Source organism: Xiphophorus maculatus, chromosome 23, assembly GCF_002775205.1.
Source record: "Xiphophorus maculatus strain JP 163 A chromosome 23, X_maculatus-5.0-male, whole genome shotgun sequence".
In the NCBI taxonomy this organism is placed as follows: Eukaryota; Metazoa; Chordata; class Actinopteri; order Cyprinodontiformes; family Poeciliidae; genus Xiphophorus; species Xiphophorus maculatus.
In genome coordinates, this window is record NC_036465.1 from 9,156,689 (window position 1) to 9,176,535 (window position 19,847).

The 19,847-nt window shown below is 37.2% G+C and overlaps 1 protein-coding gene across 2 annotated transcripts in view; it reads left to right on the top strand.

Moving 5' to 3' along the window:
* Positions 1 to 19,847, top strand: part of elf4 (E74 like ETS transcription factor 4) — a 63,773-nt gene that overhangs the window by 26,194 nt on the left and 17,732 nt on the right. For both annotated transcript variants that reach the window (XM_023328730.1, XM_014468942.2), the window contains exon 2: positions 17,794 to 18,127. In XM_023328730.1, the coding sequence (XP_023184498.1) occupies positions 18,059 to 18,127 (69 nt within the window). In that variant the 5' untranslated portion in view covers positions 17,794 to 18,058. The remainder of the gene's footprint in view (positions 1 to 17,793; positions 18,128 to 19,847) is intronic.

Sequence of the window (19,847 nt, forward strand, 5' to 3'; positions counted from 1 at the left end):
CCCTCTCTGTGTTCCCAAGCAACAGCCACTCCTTGTTTACCTTTGCGTTTTTGCATTGTGACTCTCATCAGGATAACACAACCTCGGCCCCTCTGGAGACCGACTGTCGGGCCTCTTTATTCAAAGTAGCACCAGAGGATAAACTGATTCCTTACTTATGTCCATCTTCCTGAAAACCATCATGTTTGGTTGAACTCATGTTCTTATCTTGTGCCTCTGCTTCTCGTGTAATTATTGTACATCCTTAATATGGTGGAACAATACCGCAGTGTAAATATGTTGTTATATGAACCCCGCTCACCACTTCTGTGTCTAAACAGGTAGTTTATTGTCTTCATCTCCTGCACCCAGGCTGCACCTTCCTCATCGGCTGACGATCGTAAACAAGTATATTTCATAAAGCTCTCTCAAATATTGACCTACCCAGGCAGACTGTCCTTCTGCTTCCTGCTCACGTCCCAAACACTTCTCCATATAAGTAATATAAACCATTGTTTGATGTGTGCGGGATTAAATCTGTTGGCATACAGACCAAGTTGTAGAAAACATTTAGAACTGCAATATGTAACATTTACAAAGAATGTTATGAAAGTTTGTTACGAAACAGATAATCTGTGAAAAGATTGATCTCCTCCACTTCTTCTCTGAGCTTCTCTTGCCGTGTGAAGAAATGCACTGCTCCCGACCAAAACCAACCAATCAGAGCCCGGAGGAGGGTCTTTGCTCTATCAATCAACCTTATGTACTTGCTGCTAAATGTGCTAATGGTGGAGAAACAACTTACAACGTAAGTTGTAAGCGTTTATCTCCCATCATTGGTGGCCATGCTGACTAGCCTGGCATTCACAATATGTTATGCTAGCTGCAGCGTCACATGAGATTGTGATTGACAGCGCTAAGACCCGCCTCCTGGCTCTGATTGGTTGATTCTAGTTACCGCTGGGAGAAGGCAGAGGAGCTTGTTTTCTCAGATCATCTGTCTCATACCAAACTGTCTCGATGTAGTGATAGTTTCAACAAATATGCAAAAAAATATTTTTTATTAAAGTTACGTTATTGTGTGACATTTTATCGCGGGTTTGAATTGTTTTTAAATTAACAGTACAGGAAAACTGTTTATCCACCGTAATTTTTGGCCATGCTAACTAGCCTAGCATTCACAACAGGCTATGCTAGCAGCAGCACCAGTCCAGATTGTGACTGAGAGCACTAAGACCCGACTCTGGGCTCTGATTGGTTGTTTCTAGTTAGCACTGGGAGAAGGCAGAGGATAATTTTTTTCACAGATTATCTGTCTGATTCCAAACTGTTATGATACAGTGACAGTTTTAACAAATATGTAAAAAATACAGTTTCATAAAAGCTACCTACTGCAGCTTTAAATCGGGCTCGAGTGCTTGAATTAGAAGTAAGATCGTAATACATGAAGAATGCAGCCCTCACGGTCATTAGTTTGAGTCACATTGCTGTGCGAGTTTTTCCTCTGCTTGTGTTTAAAATATGCAGCTGGTATCTCAAATGCAGTGACTCCGCACCTCTGTGCTCAGATCCTGGAACGGGCCACATTTACTGGCGTCAAGATTAGATAGAAACGTTGGAGAGTGACACCTGACCCAGTATCCAATGGTGTGAAATCAGATCAGACTTAATTCTTGGAGGGGAGCTGGGCTGTCTCAGAGCGAGTGGGCCCATCTGTAAGGCTTCACCAGTGATCAGACGGGGAGCACTGATTAAGTTATTATAATTTCTTAAACCGAAACATGAGCTGCAGAAGTTTTAAGAACAGCTCTGCAGAAGGTGTAAACTGCTGTGTTTAACTTTTCAACTAGTCCTGGCCAGAGTGAGACACTGAGTGTCTGATAACCTTCAGTAAAAATGCATTTTACAGTATTTACACAAGTAAAACAAAAAATTATAACATTATATGGCTATATAGATGAAAATTTTTTTACAGTTTTATGTCCATTGTTATTAGATGATACATAAATGCAGACATGCAACTGTCAATGTCTTAAAGGACCGAAAATATATCCAAAAAGCCAAAAAAAGAGCCTTCGTCCAACAATCAGTGTGCAGCAACAGGTGGGAGAGGGGTAGTTTTACTTTATAGTACATGTAACGAGATATTTTCATTCACTCTGGCACATTTATTAAAAGACAGAATATATTAGTGATATTGAAACGACAAATTTTTAAAAACATTGTGTACTATTTGTTTTGCTAACAAGTCTCTGCTTAAACATTATATAATATTTGTAAATATCTACAGCAGTTTCAATTTCTAATGTCTCAAACAGTGTCTGTATCCCTCTTACTACCATTAGCATGAATGTTACTAAATACATCAAATAAATAACATTTTACTTGCTTTGAAGGAAATTGTGAGCAAGTAATTTTCAGCTTCCTTAAAGACGTTTAAGTTCTTATTTACTTTCTTCTTGCCCTTTCTGTTTGCTCATGCTAGCTAGCTTGTTTTTTTAAGCCTACTTAAAAAACAAAATTCCGCTTTTGTTTTCTTGTACAGCATAGTCTATATTTTGATATTGTATTTCCATACAATATCAATTGTATTGATATACAATAGATAACTGCCAGTTTTGTAGTTTTCTAGTTTAATACTATCATTCCTGCTAATACTTTGTTAGCTTCATTTTAGCATGTGTGGTATTTGCCAGTAAAAAAAGCCTCTTTAAATCTAATTTTCTCTCATATTAAGAATTTATATGACAAGACAATTTTGTACTGGGTTACTTTTATGTTCAGAACATTTTTCATATAAGGATACACATTTGGAGAAAAGGTAATCCATGTTAGTTTAGTTTTGACGTGACATGTAATCTCAAAGTAAAATGTAAGCTGAATATTTTTTCCCTTGGTAACATGTATATAATACTTTGTGTAATATTTGCAAAAGAAATAAGTGACCATTTTAGTTTATTTAGCTAGTTGTTTTGTTAGTTTATGTGTTAATTGGCAGATTTAGAAAACATTTAACACAACTATGAAGTAGAAAACCTAAAACTATAACTTCCACTTGGAAAGGCAAAGGGTTTCTCACCAACATTTCATTTAAAAATATGTCTCCCGGTATAGGTTGCAGAAATAAATGCAACCTATATTTCTGCACTACTTTACTCTTGTTTGAATTCTGAGATACATTGTTGTTGCCTTGTGTTGCCAACATACATGTACAGTATGTTGCTCATTACTTGGCAAATTTCTCAAGTTTTTACAACTTGCAACCCAAATGTGGTCCGACTTCCAGACATAGAAACATTGTTGCAGCCCAATATACCTCCTTCATGCCTGAGGGGAAGAACAGCAAACAGTCGTTTCCAGATTCCAGGCTGCTATTGTCGGAGAAGCTTGACACATAAAGCAGAAATCATTATTGTTTCCCTGCCTGCTCGCTCTCTGCTCCATCCCAAGGTGTGTTAGATATTTCTGCATACCTGACGGTGGGAGGACGCATGCGCCTGCGTGTGTCCAGACCTGTTTGGTATGCGCAGCCGGGTCCCCTATCCAGCCTCGAATCCGACTTGGAGCACTGGGCCTCCTGCGCTCTATCTGAGCACATACCTCAAAGTGTACTGTAAACAAATTATCGTTCATTGTGAATCGTTCAATTATTGAAATTTGTCCTGACAAAGTTCAAACTGTAGACAAACTACAAATTGATTTCTGTCCGTCGAAGACAGCAAGCTGTTGTGTTGTAGTTGATGTTCATATTTTGAAGTAAAAGAGGGATGTCGTCTTTTTCATCTTGTATGTTCAGGTTTGGAGCAGGCTGCAGGTATTTTCTGGGTATTGTGTCCTCTCTTCCCAGCACCGGGCCGCGGCCCTGTGCTGTAACATGTTGGTATTGGTATGAATGTAAACACTTTGAGCTCCAGTTGTCACCAATCTCATCTAATGTGCTTGAGGCTGAAAAAAAATCATGCTTTAGTCTGTTTTTATCTTTAATTAGATATTTGGTCAAGTTTTCTAAGGGAAAATGAGAATTTCCCGTCTCTTTAAGCCTCAGGTAGTTGCCACTCGGCAGCCAAACTACAGCAGAGGAAAAGAGTGTAAGCTGGGCAGTAATGAGCAACCAACACTCTTGTACTGACATGCATGTTTTTTATTCACTTGTGAAAATGGAGTGACTAGCAATGTAGATGCTATCAAACATGCTACTTTTTGAGATGAACAATGCAATCAGAAAGACTGTATTTGAACTGAAGCAATGCTGTTATGTTTGGAGTAATACCTTTTAAATTCTGGTTGTTTTTGATTTTCTGATACAAAACTAAGCCTTTTATTTTCTTTTTTCTACTGATTGGCTTGGAGATATTTTGTATCTACGTCTTCTGTAAAGGCACGTCGATTTCCGGTAATCATTTTAACCAGCAAAAGGTCATAGCAAAGTAATCTTGGTTTGATGTAGAGTTAGAATCGTTCATATTTCCAAGAGTCAAGAGGTTCAGATGTGGGATGAGAGCAAAAATATTTGGGAATGGAGTGTAATGTAAAGTTTTTGTTTGATATCACACACCTGAAGTTTGTTACAAATAAGTTTTGATAATTTTTAAGGATTATTTACATCCAATTCGTGGAAATACCAAAGCATAAGAAGTGACGGAAATGTACGATTTAAGTAAATTGAAACAAAATGGTTGAAAAATATCGATGCTTTTTAAATCAAGGTATGAAATAGTGGCACCAAAGATTAGTGGACATAATATGTAGGCATTATTGATGCAAACTCTACAAACCAGTGGCACATTTGGCCAACTGAATCAACTTTCACTGACATCTGAAATGTGTTATAGACTAATATACTAATGTTTATGGAGACGAGAGGGAAAAAGTGGAAGAACAAAATGTGGGTCAGGAGTAATATCTTTGTGCTTTTATATATTACTATTTTGTCCCTTATGTTGATTTAACGTCTGTTTTGATAAAAAAGACGACTTTATACCCAAGTATCCTAATAATGGCAGATCTGTTTGTTTTACTTCATTAAAGTGTTTTCAATTTTGATTATTCTAAAATATGATTAAACCAATTGTACCCGCATTAACTGCTTATCTTTACCAAAGAGGAGAAGCCAAATAGAGAAAATAATTTCTTCTAAATTACAATTAAAATTGGTACAGAAGATCCTCTGGTGGGTACAAACTGATGGCTAACTTAATGGACCTTTTAGGTACAAAATGTCAAAAATAAGCAGCACCTAACCCGAGCAATACGGTTATTTTTTGTGGGAATTGTGTTTGAAATTTATTTTCCTCCTTTTGCCATTTTGTATCTTTGCAGTTTGTTGTACCCAACATTTTCAGGCACAATGTGGTACCAGCTACAGGGTGTTTCTTACTGACTTTGTATCAAGATGAATCCGGCGAAAGGAACATTTCGTACCTGCTTTTATAGACAACTTAAGTTGTAACTGTAATATTGCACATTATTGATACTATATTTTGCCCTTTTTTCCACAATGAAGCCTGTGATAACCAAAAGTTGTTTTTAGCCAATCAAATAGACGATGGTGAACAAGCCATGTTGCGTAACTAACCTGCAGTGGCTTGTTTTTTTTTGTATTTAATGTTGCATCACTCATAGCAGATTACTTAAGCTTTGAGGATGTACCATCACCTCTGCTGATGTTTCCTTAAGTGTTAATCAGAAAACAGAGAGGTCTAACTCATGCAGATAATCCTCACTCCAATCCTTAAATAAAACATCCAGATCTTGTGATAAAGTGCAGGAGATTTGCGGACATCAGAAACAGCAGCTGCAGCAGCAGCGCATCACGATGTGATGTTTTAACACCACAGTTGTCTTTTCTGAGTCTTTTCTGCAATTTCCTGTCCTGTTTTCACAACATTTCGCGGTTCTTCCTATCAGTGACATGTGGCCTGTTGCCACATTACAGAAATAGGTTGGTGGGGGTAGTTTTGACTCTGATGTTTTTCACAGCATGGACATAGCGACGGCTAAATTCGATGACATTTGTTGGGTTTTAACTGAAGGATTGGTTGGGTTTTTACACATTTCAAAACCACAACTTAAGTTTTATTTATAGAGTTTTTGAAGGACGTGGAAGTGTTTCAGCAGTTGCACACACACTGTGTTTTGTGTTGGTTTACCTATGTCGCATTTTGACATACGAGAAAGCCTTGATGACAGGAACTTGGTAGTTCGTTCTCAGAATTCACATGAAACTGACTCAGAGCCAAGTTAGGGATGTGAGCGTGTACAAATGGTTTTGGGTTTAGCTGCGCTGTTAGTTTCTACCTAGAGTGTCATCAATGTGGGCAGATGTCGTCTTTTAATTAAAAACGTTCAGATCTTTTTGAATACATCGCTGTCAAAAGGTTAAAATCCAACATTTCTTGCTAGTTAGATCAAAGTTTTGCTATTTTACACCCAAATATAGTGACTTTTAGCGAAAAAACCTTTGATTTATTTTTAAGAAAGCGCCACCATTTGCATGTTCTACATCACCACTGCAGATAAATCTAGCAGCTATATGATTCATGTAGGAAATGCTATATGTCTGGTAGGCGTGAACCTATCAGAGTCGTGGTTTGTTGTTTGAGAAGGAAGGAGGGGGAGTTGAGAACTTTCCGTTGTTACACAGAGAAAGAAATTTTGTTCTGACTGTGGTTTAACAGACAGGAAGCAGCAGAAACCCACAGTTCAGTGATGCTGTTCCTGTGAAGGCAAGATTCACAGGTCAGTTTATGAGTCTTCTGCTTGGTTTTAAGCGTTGTCACTGCTTTTCATGGCCTTTTCTCCTAAACCGAGTAAAAAGGAAAGTCTGATCAAGTTATACGTGAACCTGGAGAAGGATTTGTAATGTAATGTCAGACTGAAACTAACAAAAAATGCAACCAAAGGAGAAGTGGAATGTGGTCATTGAAGGCATTTCTAAACTGTCGTCTCTGGAGACATAACTAAGTTCTGCTATGTCTGATGTCTTACATCCCATAAAAGCTTCATTTTTGTACCAAAATAGTTCATCAGGCAGTATAAACAAGCGAGGAGGAGTGGAAAAGTACAACGCTCTCAGGAGGAGAGATTAAATTCCTTTCTCGTCTTTAAAGCCTCTCTGCTCGAGGTGACGTTTTCGCTTAGGCTTCGTTTGGATCTGGCATGTCACAAATGTTCACAACCAGTCACTTCTTTCAGGTCAAAGTCAAATATCAAATCCTGCTTTAGTCTCTAATGGCTGAAATTATCTCCCCATGGTTTGCATTCAACTTAAAGGATGGGTATTATATGATTTATTGCACAATCAAGTAAGCATGTCACCTGCAGTTGTTGTGAAAATGCTGCACACAGCAAAAATAACTTAAAAGAAATTTGACTTCACATCATAGTTGTTTCTGATGCCTTGAAATTGGTCTCTGTCTCTTTAAGAAGCTCCTACTGTTTCTAACAGGCCCCCTTCAGCGCGTCACAACAGTGCTTCACCATTTATGCTGTTTATAGCCGCTTTTAGGAGCGTTGTAGTTCCTGTGATGAGTTCAGCAGGCAACAGTTCATTTGAATTCATCCCTGATGAAACGACTAAGTCGAAGTTTAAAGATGTTTTCACACCTGAAAGTCTGGTAGACTCTGATCCATTTGGGACAAAAATTGCAACATTTGTTGCGTTTTCTGCTGCTGTGGTTCATTTTCCTACTACAGTGTGCCAAAGGAACTAAACCCTTTAGAAAACTATTCCCCTCCCCACCTCTTGGGGCGCTGCACCAAGAGCTACTGAAGGAAAAGACACAAAAACCTCTCAAGAAGACACTGAGTACAACTTCTGAAAACAAAAATGGAGTGGCATCAGATTTTAGCAGTTGTAGAATTTCTTTTGTGTCTTTGCTAAAAGACCAGGAGTCATTTCTCCCGCTAACGTTAGCATCGCATGTTTGTTTTGGTTGTACTTACCCACAATGCCCTGCATTGTAGTCCGCTTCCTGCTTTTGGAGCGGCCTCCAGTCTGCTTGGCATTCACATGCATTCAAGCTGCACCAGAGTTCACTTCAACCAAACCAAGACTTATTATTTTTAGGCGGATCAGAGTTCGACTTTCTTGGTCTGTATCAGAGCTCGATTAGCATTTCCACTTCAAACCAAAACGAACCAAACTGTCTAGACAAACAAACAGTTTTATTAAAGCAGATTAAACAGGACTGGTGTGAATGCGTCCCAAGTCAAGTCCGAAGTTTCAGTACAACTGAAGCTGGTGTTGCTTGAAGAATTACTCAGCTGCAGTTTCTAATGCTGGCTGTAAGCTGGTGTCTGTCTCTTCTCATTTCTGAAATTTTAATTGCTGCACTCATGGTTGCAGCGAAAGCGTTCCTCTTATTCAGCTGAAAGGCTTTGAGTTTAAACGTGCTGAGACATAACGTACTGTGCAATACCAGGCGGGAAGAAAAATGTAGAACATACAAAAAAAATACTGTGTACAAAACAGTTTTTGTGAGCTGTTGACAGAGCTGCAGCAAACAGGGAAACCACATAGGTCTTTTTTTTTGACTGGCATTTATGCAACTCCCTAATTGAGTTGGCAACTATGTTTATATAGTTCTGGCACAAAATGTGGAGCAAAAATCTAGCTGTTAAAACTTTTTTCTTCTTTTTTGAGTGATGGTTTTCCAAAATCCTGGTGTTTGGGCGACTTTTTTTTTTTCTTTCTTGGCACAGAAAGCTCTATTGTTACACGTTTATGGGCAAGTTTATTTACCTTTTTAAAACAAAAGGAAACTTCTGTCCAGAAATGAGGATCAGGATCCCCTGATACGCATGTGGGCTATCGCAGGGCTCCAGGAATGAGCTCGAGACTCGTCTCACTGAGTCATTTCCTTTACGGGAACCCAGAGGATCCTGCAACAACAGCATGCTGACAAACACAGTGAGGTCAGGCCTGTGGACGCATCGCTCACTAAGCTTTAGCATATTGCAGAACGTTTTTACAGCGCTTCTGTTCTAAATATAGCTCACATATACATGGATAAAAGCTTCTGTTTGATGATGAGTTTAATGTCTACACTGCAAAAACATAAAATCTTACCTGGGAATTTTGGTCTAGTTTCTAGTGTAAAATAACATAGCACATTTCAAGACCTAATTTTTGAGCAAATATTGTAAAACCTTACAATCTCACACCAGTATATTCTTAATATTAATTATTGAAAGCTGAATCAACGAGATTATTATTCTTATTTAATTTTGACAATAAAAGTACTCATAACACAGATTCAATTCTTCAAAATCTCCTTTTTATGTACAACAGCAATATATAACTGCTAAAACACCAAATCTTACCAGGTATTTTGGTCTAGTTTCTAGTGCAAATATCTTAGCTTTGTCTTATTTCAAGTGTATTAACTTACAAGTAACTTTTCAGCAAGATATAGGAATTTGTTTTACGTCAATTATTACTTAATATTGATGAAAAAGTGCTGGTTCCATTGGTTGACTGTCACTTATAACAAGACAATTTCCTCCCATGTTTTGAGGGAATCATTTGGCAGTTGAACTGGGTTGCTAGGCGACGGGCTGGGCTAGGCTGGCGTTGCTAGGCAACAGCGCCAGTGGAACTAGAACTCTTTCACTAATAATATTAAGGAATTATTGACTTAAAACAGTAAGTTAGTCTACAAGCTTTATCTTATTTCAAATGTACTAAGATATTTGCGATAGAAACTAGACCTAAAATACTTGGTAAGATTTGGTGTTTTTGCAGTGTACCTACTGAATCAGTTTAATATCAATCAATCAATCAATCAATCAATCAATCAATCAATCAATCAATCAATCAATCAATCAATCAATCAATCAATCAAATTTATTTTTACATTTCAGCAACAAGGCAGACAAAAATAAAGTCATAAAAACATCATACAGTCACCAGTTGAAAAACCAGTAATAAATGTTACTTTTTATCAAGTGCTATTGAAACACATAACATATGTTGATAAATGTTTCTTTTATTATGATTCAAAAGCAACTCTAAACTGGTGAGTTTTTAGTCTAGATTTAAAGAAACTCAGTGTTTCAGCTGTTTTTCAGTTTTCTGTACGTTTCTGCCAGGAATATTGAAGCTGACAGAAATACTCCACCTGAGTAAACTTTATTTATTTTATTTTTTTTTGTAACCTGAGCTGAGGATGGCTTACAAATAAACATCGACTAGTCCCTTTTTTCTTGCATCTCTCAGTGTTTGCTCTCCTCACATGCAGGGTGAGTCATTACACAGACATTCAATTGGCTTAAATTACCTCCTTTCATGGTCAACAATGAGCTCAGCTGAGGAGACCAAAGTGGGGAAGTTGGGCCTTCTGGGAATTCACCATTTGTTCATGAATCCTTCGTCTAATTGGCTGTTATTGCGATTGGCAGTCACCATGTTGCAGCGGTGAAGCAGCTCAGCGTTGGCTTCCTCCTTTTCCTCAGTCTGCTTCACCCCAGGATGGCTGGACAAATACTGGACGGCACTAGATGGACAGAAAACTGTGGGAAAATAACATATAAGCTGCTAAAATATTAGCATTATGTGAATATACTGTATTAAAACAGCAAATCTAATATGTGTGCCTATCATAAACTGCAAAAACAACAAATCTTAGCAATTTTTGTCAAGTTTCTGCTGCAAATATCTCAGTACTCTTGACATAAGATATAATTTGTTAGATTTGTTATATATTTGGTATTTGAACTATTAAAAACCTTTTTCTGCAAGATATAAGAGCTTGTTTAAGTAAATAATTCTTGAATAATGATAAAAATTACTAGTTCTGCTGGCAGATTATTTCACTTATAACAAAATATATTGTCAGTGTTATAAGTAAAATAATCTGCCAGTAAAACCGGCATGTGTTTAAATTTAACATTAAGGAATTATTCCTTTAAAACAAGCTGCTACATCTTGTGGAAAAGTTTTCAACCATTTATATTAAGAATATTGCCATGTGAGATTCTCAGTGCTATGATTTCAAGGTATTTGCTGAAAAATTACCAAAAAATCAGACAGTAATTCCTAATAATATAACATTTTAATTATTACAGTTAAAACTGTTATTTATGACCTTTATTTACGGTTACTTTGTTTCTGATACACAAACGTTAGGTAAAATATAGAGCAAACATTCAGTAAATGTAGTTCTGGCCTAGATTATGTTTCTGATTTGTTGTTCCACTCCAGATAAAGTAAAGCTTGCGTAGCAAAGCTGCATTAAGGAAGGTGTGAACTGGAGGGCTAGTGCCAGTTTTGGTGCCAAACTGACTCAAGTTTCAGAACGATAGTCTGGTAAACTAACTGGCTTCAAGGACTTTCAGTGTTGTCTACATGAAAATAGACTGGATATTTGCTTTTGTGGTAGTGCTAAGATGGCACATTAATTCATATTAAGGTTTATTTGACGTTTTAACTATTAAAATAGAGAGTTATCAGTATTTTTATAGGTGATCTCAAGTATTTGCAGATTTCAGCAGGTTGTTGAGGTCCCAAACCTCCAGAAATGCTGAGCGATCCTCAGTAAAAGTTGTTAGATTTGTGTGTTGCTATGGACACCTGCAGCACACAGCAACAGGTGGAGGAGGGGGCAGCGCTACATTACTGTAGTGTAACTTTTTAAAACCATGATGCTGATTATTGTAGCCAAGATGAACCAGTTTCACACTATTGTTGACCTTGTTAGCCAATAATGTGATCATAACTGTTGGTTTGGTTTGTAAGTCAGACAAAATCATATATTTAAATTGTATTATTATTATTATTATTATAATTTTTTGTTTAATAGCAATCTCATTTATCAGAAAAAATGTCAGTGAGTCACCTCTTTTCCTTTTTCCCAGGGCTGTGATTTGCTCAAATACTGAAAACTCAGTTTTATTTTCTATTTATTAAGTGCATTAAGGCTCAGATGTCCGTCTTTCTTGGCTTCTAAATGTACAAACCAACATAATGCATCTTGATACACTTTTTTGAGTTCACTCAGAAGCAGATGAAGATTAGTGATAATCCTGTGTGCCTTTCAATTTGAACTGAAGGCTACCTAGCTTTGACTTTTTTCACTTCCGATACCGATATCGGATGTTTAGCATCGTCCGATACCGATCCGATACAGAAAAACATTTCTAAACTGACTTAACATGTTTCTTTTTCGTTAAACACAATTATACTGAATTATACATTTATTTGCCAACTCTGCACTAGTGCAGCACATTTAAATACATTTAAATAGCTTCACATGTTTGGTCAAATGTGTAAAAACTATTTTAATTTGTTCAGTCAGTACATTTAGGAGTATTTCAGCCAATGTGAAATAAGCATATAAAGATAAACAACAAATGGCTCAGAAAGTTCAATTAGACATTTTAAATATAACATAAAATAAATAATAAAACATGATGTCGCTCAGAGCACAAAGCATAGAATTAGACTGAATAGATCAGACACATTGTCACCAATACCTGATGAATATATCAGAACCGATACAGATATAGACATCTCTGCTATTTAGGAACGTGCAATAATTATTTTTTTTTGTTTCTGTTTGATGCTAAGAGAGAAAAAAATGGCTTTGGCTCAACATTGAAGTCCAGAAAGCCGAATATCTGTGTTGGCCAATAAGAGCCTGAAAATTATTTACATTTTTTTGGATAAAGTTTTGAAGATTCACTTTTTTTCAAGTCATCAGCAGCTCAGATTTGCATTTTTTTTAACCTCACAATGAAGCTGTCTTGTTTCAGCCCCACAGCTGCAGCCTGCAGCTGCTTTTGGCAAAACAGTCACCGACTTCACAGGGAGCATCACAGCTCACGCTTCTTCATTTAGCACAAAAAGAAGCAGAATCTTATTTATTTCTGTTTCTTGAACCAAAGCTGAGCTCAAGCTAAGCAGATAAATTAATAGAAGAAAATATACACAAGCTTTTGTCTGGTCGTGTTTCGTCACAGGACTCTGCAGGCTCCACCGCGACACCCCTCCTTGTTAACCACACTAACATACTCAATACTCAAGTCTGTCAAAACAGGGCCCCACCCAGAGCCAGTCTATTTGCTCTGCAGACTATTATGCATTGACTAACATCTCTGTAGGATCCCTCCCTCCTCTGTTCTGCCGCTCCGCTCCTCCTCATGACGTAGCCGGTCCAGTTACAACCCGGCCCCTGTGCCGGGACAAGGCAGCTGTTGTCATGCGCTCGGGGATGATGTGCAGGCTGGCGAATGGCCGCCTCTCTTGTGTCCGCTCTCTGCCAACTGGGCCGTGCAGATCAATGAAGCCCTCTCTGATAAATTCAGCTGTAGATGCATGAAGATAATCAGAGGAGAGGAAAAACTGATTTTGTGATTTGATAAAAGTCCTGCTGTGTTCTTGTCATCTGATAAGGAGTTAATGTGTCGCTATGCAAGGCATCTGGTGCAAATGTGTCTAATTTAGCAAGGCGGACACATGTCCACCCACTTTATTTTATTTTATTTTTCCTTCGTTTTTCCTTTTGTTTTTGACATTATTTACAGCTGCAGTGTTTCATCTTGTGTTGGCAGTCTGGGACTCTGAGCTCCACATGTGCAGCTGCAGAAACCTGCAGCTCTGGCGGCTGTGGGCACGCTCCGCCTGGCAGAGTGAAACACGAACCCTCAGATTCAGTTTCCATGTCTCTGTTCTCCTTTCTGCACACAGTAACCACACATCTCTGTTCGCTCTCAGTGTTCAGTGAAACTAAAAACATACAAAAATGTGTTTTCTTCTGCATCAAAAGTGCTCCTGTGATAATGCGTTTGGTATGCAGTGTTGACTTTTACACAGGCATTTCAAAGCAAATAAGCTCCACCCTGCAGAGAAGCAGGGATACTGACTGGCTGGGAGGGAACGGGGGGGGGGGGGGGGGGGGGGGGGGGCGACCGAACACGGCTCTCTGACGTCTCCGCCTCCGCTTTGGCTGCAGGGCAACGACGGGGTGGGGGCTGCTTAGCCGTTTGTTCTCCAACGCCTGCTGTCATCTGCTCCCAAACCTGGCTGTGGCTGTCGGGTTGCTGGGACACACCTCATCACAGCTACACACAGTTAGAGCTGGGTACTAACTACTTAATAAACCTTTTTTTGGGACAGAATTAACTTTTAGTAGGATTTTAAACCCAATTCTTGGGCCAGGGCCGGCCGAAGCCTTTTTGAGGCCCTGGGCATATTTTCATTTAAGGCTCCTTGTTGCTGACATGTATGTAGCTCACCAGCTATCTTTAGCATCACTTGTAGTTAGCCTACATAATACGCTTTAATCATTGCTATTGATTTTAACCTTGCAGGAGTAGCAAACCAAAAAATAACAATTTGGATTTTTGAAAGTTTGCCATATTATTTTAACTGTTTGAAAGCAAGATCAGTAAAAAAAACCCCACTGAATTTACAGTAAACAAGTTAAGAAGTTTAATATCTTATTAAACTGCTGTTGGATACATACGCAGTATCCAACAGCAGGAAGAGTTTTTATTTGTCTACCAACTATAATAAAAAAACCATAGAATTAATTTTGTCATGTGTAATAATGGCATTTAGCCTGTTACAATAAGCAATCAGTTAAATGCATGAGAAATTAAAATAAGTGCAATAATTTTTATTCCGATGACAAATATTTTTTGAAGGGTAATTTTGTCTATTTATTTATCATTTCCATTACATGTAGGTTTTATTTTCATTTTTAAAATTGTTTTAGGTATTAGTCTTTGACTTATCATCAGTATATTACTTAAAAATATTATTGTTTATTGCAATAATTTCTTGGACAATTTACCATCCAGTACAATTTTATCTCATCGTTCCAGGTCTAACTGTACTTTTTACTTTTACTTGAGTCATTTTATTATGAAGTATCTCTACTCTTACTTGAGTACAATTTCTGCATACAGTATTTACTGTCACTTTTGTTATCACAAAATATTGTGATAAAGTCCATATTGCCTACAACTATCCCCCCTTCATGATGATGTTTCACTGAACCCTATTTCCTTCGAAATTTAAAAAAAGAATATTTAAAAAACACAAAAAAGAAACAAGAAAGAAAAAGAGAAATAATATATATACAAAATATAATTTAAGTTTTATACACATACTGCAAAAAAACAACACAAAAAACAGAGTTGGGTGGTAAGTAGTTACATTTACTTCAGTAACTCTTTGGAAAAAAAATTACTTTTAGGAATATTTTTTTTTACTCTGTATTTTTTACTTTGACTTGAGAGTAATTTTATTATTTATGCAGCATCTCTACTCTCACTGAGTAAAGTTTCTGGATTCTTTACCTGCTGTATGAAAAACAAACATGTTTAATCAGAAATTCACCAGATAAAGACACACACCTGCAGTTTGTGTTAAAGTTTTATATTCAAAGAAACTCATGTGGTTTCTTTTGCCTGATTTTGTAACAAAAATATAAAATCACATTATTTTTATTAAAATACTAACATTTCCACTTATCTTTACATTTTAGTCCATCTGATGAAGTAATTTTTAAATATTAAATGATTTATGTTTTGATCACTTACTCAGTACTTAAGTAGATTTTTTTCCAAATACGTTTTCACTCCTGAATCATTTCTTTGATGGCTAATTTTTACTTTTACTTGAGTAAAAATATGTTGAGGCATCGCTGCTCTTACCTGAGGGTGATGTTTGGCAGCTGTGCTCCCAGTTTCCCTCCCAGTCTGACATCAGAGCCGTTCCCATGAGGGTCGGCACAGAGGGGCACCGATCTTTAATCGGCATGTGAGGCTTCACCCGGACCGCCTCGCCCCTCTCATGTGATCAGAATATCAGAACCTGAGCCTTACGATCCAGAGCGCCTTGCCGGCAGGGTCACACGGTCATGAAATGAAAGTCAACTGTGATTAAATCGAAGCTCTCAAGTCTGTTGTTGCTGAGTTTGAAATATATGAGAGGAAAGAGAAAGTTGGGATCATCATCAAACGAGGGCTTTTTTGTTGTAAAATGAAAAAGGACATAATTTAAAAAAAAAAAATCTATTTTCAAGCCTTCCTGCTCTGAGTTTGTGTAAAAGATTTACAGAGTTTCCATTTTAAAAAGGGACATATTATGGAAAGTTCACATTTTGTATGTTTTTGTACTTACATTCGGGTCTCAACTGCTTCTAAAAGCACAGCTACAGCTTTAAACAAAAAACCACCTACCCGTTTTTTGGCAATAACTTAGTGTCTTTTGGTGCCCCGTTACCTAGCAACCCCAGCCAAGCCCAGCCCGTTACCTAGCAACGGGCATCCATGAACAACTTGCTGTATTTCTGTTGGTTGTGCGGGAGGCTCCACTTCGGCTTTTTAAATATGTAGGGTTGTATAATTGTTCACCTGTTTCCAGTTATTTTCATGTGCGAATGTAAACGTTGAGCTGGGGGGGCGTGGCCAGCAGCAGCTTATTAGGATTTAAAGTGACAAGACACCCCAAAACAGGCAGAACTGACCAGACTAAAATATCATTATCTAAGAATGGTTTTGTGCAAAAATGTAATTTTAGTCCATAAACCCATCCTAACCTGTTCAGAGAAGCAGAAGTCACCTTTGAGATTTCTATAGCATCCTATATTAGCAATTAACACAAGTAGCATCACTAGCATTACTAAAAAAGTTGTTTTTAGGCAGATCTTTACATTTATTCTGAGATTTAACAGAGGTTTAAAGCTCAAACCGCTAAACCAGAGCAGCTGTTCATCCTTCCTGTTACTTGCTGAAAGTCTTGCGCTCTATTGCTCAATATATTGACCTACATACAGGTCAATATATTAACACACATATTGACCATATGTGTGTTAATATGTCACACACAGGTTGTAAAGAAAAATGTAGATTTAAGTTTTTCTAAGAGTGTTGTAGTCCAATGGTGCTTAATGTGGTGCATTCACTGTCTGGAAAAAAGTCAGAATTTCGAGCGTCATCCATCAGAAGAAGTATAACTGTAACTCCTCAAGAAATCTGGTACATCCAGTGTGATTTGCCTTGTTTTTATGAATTTTCTGTTTCATTATTTTGTATTTTAAAGTATAATTATTTGATCTGTACAGTGGCACATCGAGCTGAAAAGCTCCAAAATGTTTTTTGATGCAGCAAACATCTCACTTTATCTCAGTTTACTACACTGCAAAAACACAAGTAACACTTGGTGTACTTAATAGTGCAAATATCTTAGTACACTTGAATTAAGACAAAACTAACTTACAAGTAACTTTTAAGGAAGATATAGGAGCTTGTTTTAAGTTAATAATTCCTTAATATTGATGAAAAATTACTAGTTTGATTGGCAGATTATTTCACTTATAGCAAGACGTTTTCCCATGTTAGCTACTACATCTTTCTAAAAAGTTAGTTTGGTCTTATTTCTAATGACCTGAGATATTTGCACAATAAACTAAACCAAATTTACTTGCTTAGACATTGTGTTTTTGAAGTGTATTTACAGTCGTTCTTGACAGTTTTAGTGCAACATTATCTGCAAATTATAGAAATAATTTGCTCCAGAAGCTTTTTGGTGAAGATCTTTCACTCTATCTGCATATTTTAAGCATTTTATCACACAGGAATACAGGAATCAGAGTGATTTGATTTTTTTTTTCTTGTGAAGGATATGACTTTGTAGCGTCACAGATAAAAAATAGACATAACCCAGATAAGTTTGTTCTTCCTGACCCCCAGTGAGGCCTTCTTAATGCTAAGCTTGTACCAGCCTCTTGTTTCTTGGTGATATTCGACTGATCTGCCATGTTTGCTGACCTTTGCCCTCCCGTGTTTTGTTTTTTTTGTCTGCAGGTGTAGATGCGCCAGGCGCAGCGGGGTCTGGCCTCTGTGTCAGAGAGGGACGAGGCTCTCCAGTGAAACCTCGACTCTCTCTCACATTCAGCTCGAGCCGCGCCGCATCAGAAAACAGGAAGACACAGAGGCTATTTACTGAGGTGGAGCAGCAGCAGAAGAAGAAGAAGAAGAAAGAGGAGGAGCAGTAGGAGGAGGAGGAGGAGGAGTGAACATTACAGTGGGGACATTTTAGCCTGGTCCCCGCCCTCTGAACTCCTCTGCCATGACGACTGCAGTACAGCCCAGCGAACTGGTGTTTGAATTTTCCAACGGGATAGATGAGATGAATCAGGTATTTTCCATGAATGACTCGGCACTTTACGTTTTCTGGAAGATTTGTTTGGAGTAAAAACTTGACCATTCATCTGTTTCACCCCAAACACTTTGCTTTTTTCCACAACTTCGATGTATTTCACTGAGATTCTGGGTGACAGACCAACAGAAAGTTAGCCAGTCGTGCAGTAAAAGAAAATTGCAAGTTTTAGTTATTTAAATTTTTTACCAATGGAAAATTTGCCTCAACACTTTAAAGTTCCAGCAAATAAAAATACAGAGGTTTTGCTCATTTTTGTAAAATAGTCAATAGTGTATCAACTTTCATTTCACAGATTTTGACTTGGATTTGGGTCGAGATTTTTAACACCTGGATATGTGAATGAAGGTGAATCTTTTTCACAACCGTTCCCTTTTTTTAAAACTCAATCCATTCTTTATTCCTTCTAGAAGCAATAAAAATTAAGAAAAAATAAGTTATGATGCTGTTTCATAATCATTTCAGCATCATGCAGCTCGCTGACTGATTCTCTGACCTCTGACAAACAGCTGGATTAATACTGAGATTAAATTACAGACAGGTGGACTCTATTTTCTAATCAGGTGTGTCTTTTGAAGGCAGTTCGTTGCACCTGATTCTAGTTTGAGTTATTAGAGTAAAGAGGGCTAAATAATAACATACAGAGTTTTAATTATAACTTTATTCCACTTTTCCTTGTCAGACAAAAATCCTATAAAATAAAGAAAAGTTTCTGATTGCAATGAGGACTGTCATTATAACAAATTCTGCTGGAGGATAAATTGTCCCAGAACTGATTGCGATGAACGATAATGTTGTTATTTTGTGACCATTTCCATGTAATAGGATGTTAATAATACAAGAACATATTCTCAAAGATGAGTAAACTTTAAGTTCTGATGAACATTTAACACTGGAACTGGAAGACATTTTAAATATTGAAAATAAATAAAACGACAGAAACATCAAATAAAATAAAGTCTCTGTAAAAAAAAGAAAAGACTCGTTGAGACCAAAGAAGAAGAGTGAAAAGTTTCTGACAGAAAGAGAGAAAACAGGTTTTTCTTGTAAATTTGTAAGTAATTAGGCAGGAATTTACTCATCAAATTTACTTTGTGTTTACAATAGCCTTAACACTGCTTGCTTTAAATTTGTCTGTGACTGGCCATTTCCATTTTTAATTTTTTAAAATTTGTAAATAATTTAAAAGGGGATCAATTATTTAGTTGCAGTAGTAATTTTAGTTCTTTCATACCAAAACTACTACCAAAGATTACACAACCACAGAGATTAAAATTCTGCTCTTAATTTTTGGGTGCAGAGTTCAAAAAGCTCAAAGTCTTTTATTGTGATCACGTTACATTGATCGGGTAATGAATTCTCAGCAGATGATTCAATTTTCAGAAAATGTTTTCAGTTATTGTTTTACAATCAGCTGAGTCTGGCGTTTTCTCTCAGCTTTTCCTGTCGCCATCTTGCAGACTAGCATAATTAGCACCATACTTTGCAGATAACTGATGTAAACTGCTTGTTTCCATCAGTTCGAAAGGCTAGTAAATAGATTCATAAACACAAAAGCGAAGGATATAATATCTATAATTTCAGTGTGTTTTAGTTAGTTTTACAAACACATGGTCTCGCTCCAGTTAGTTCCTGTTTTTCCCCATTAATAACCGTTTTTGTCGTTTTCGTTATCTCGTTAGCGTTAGTTCACTATAAC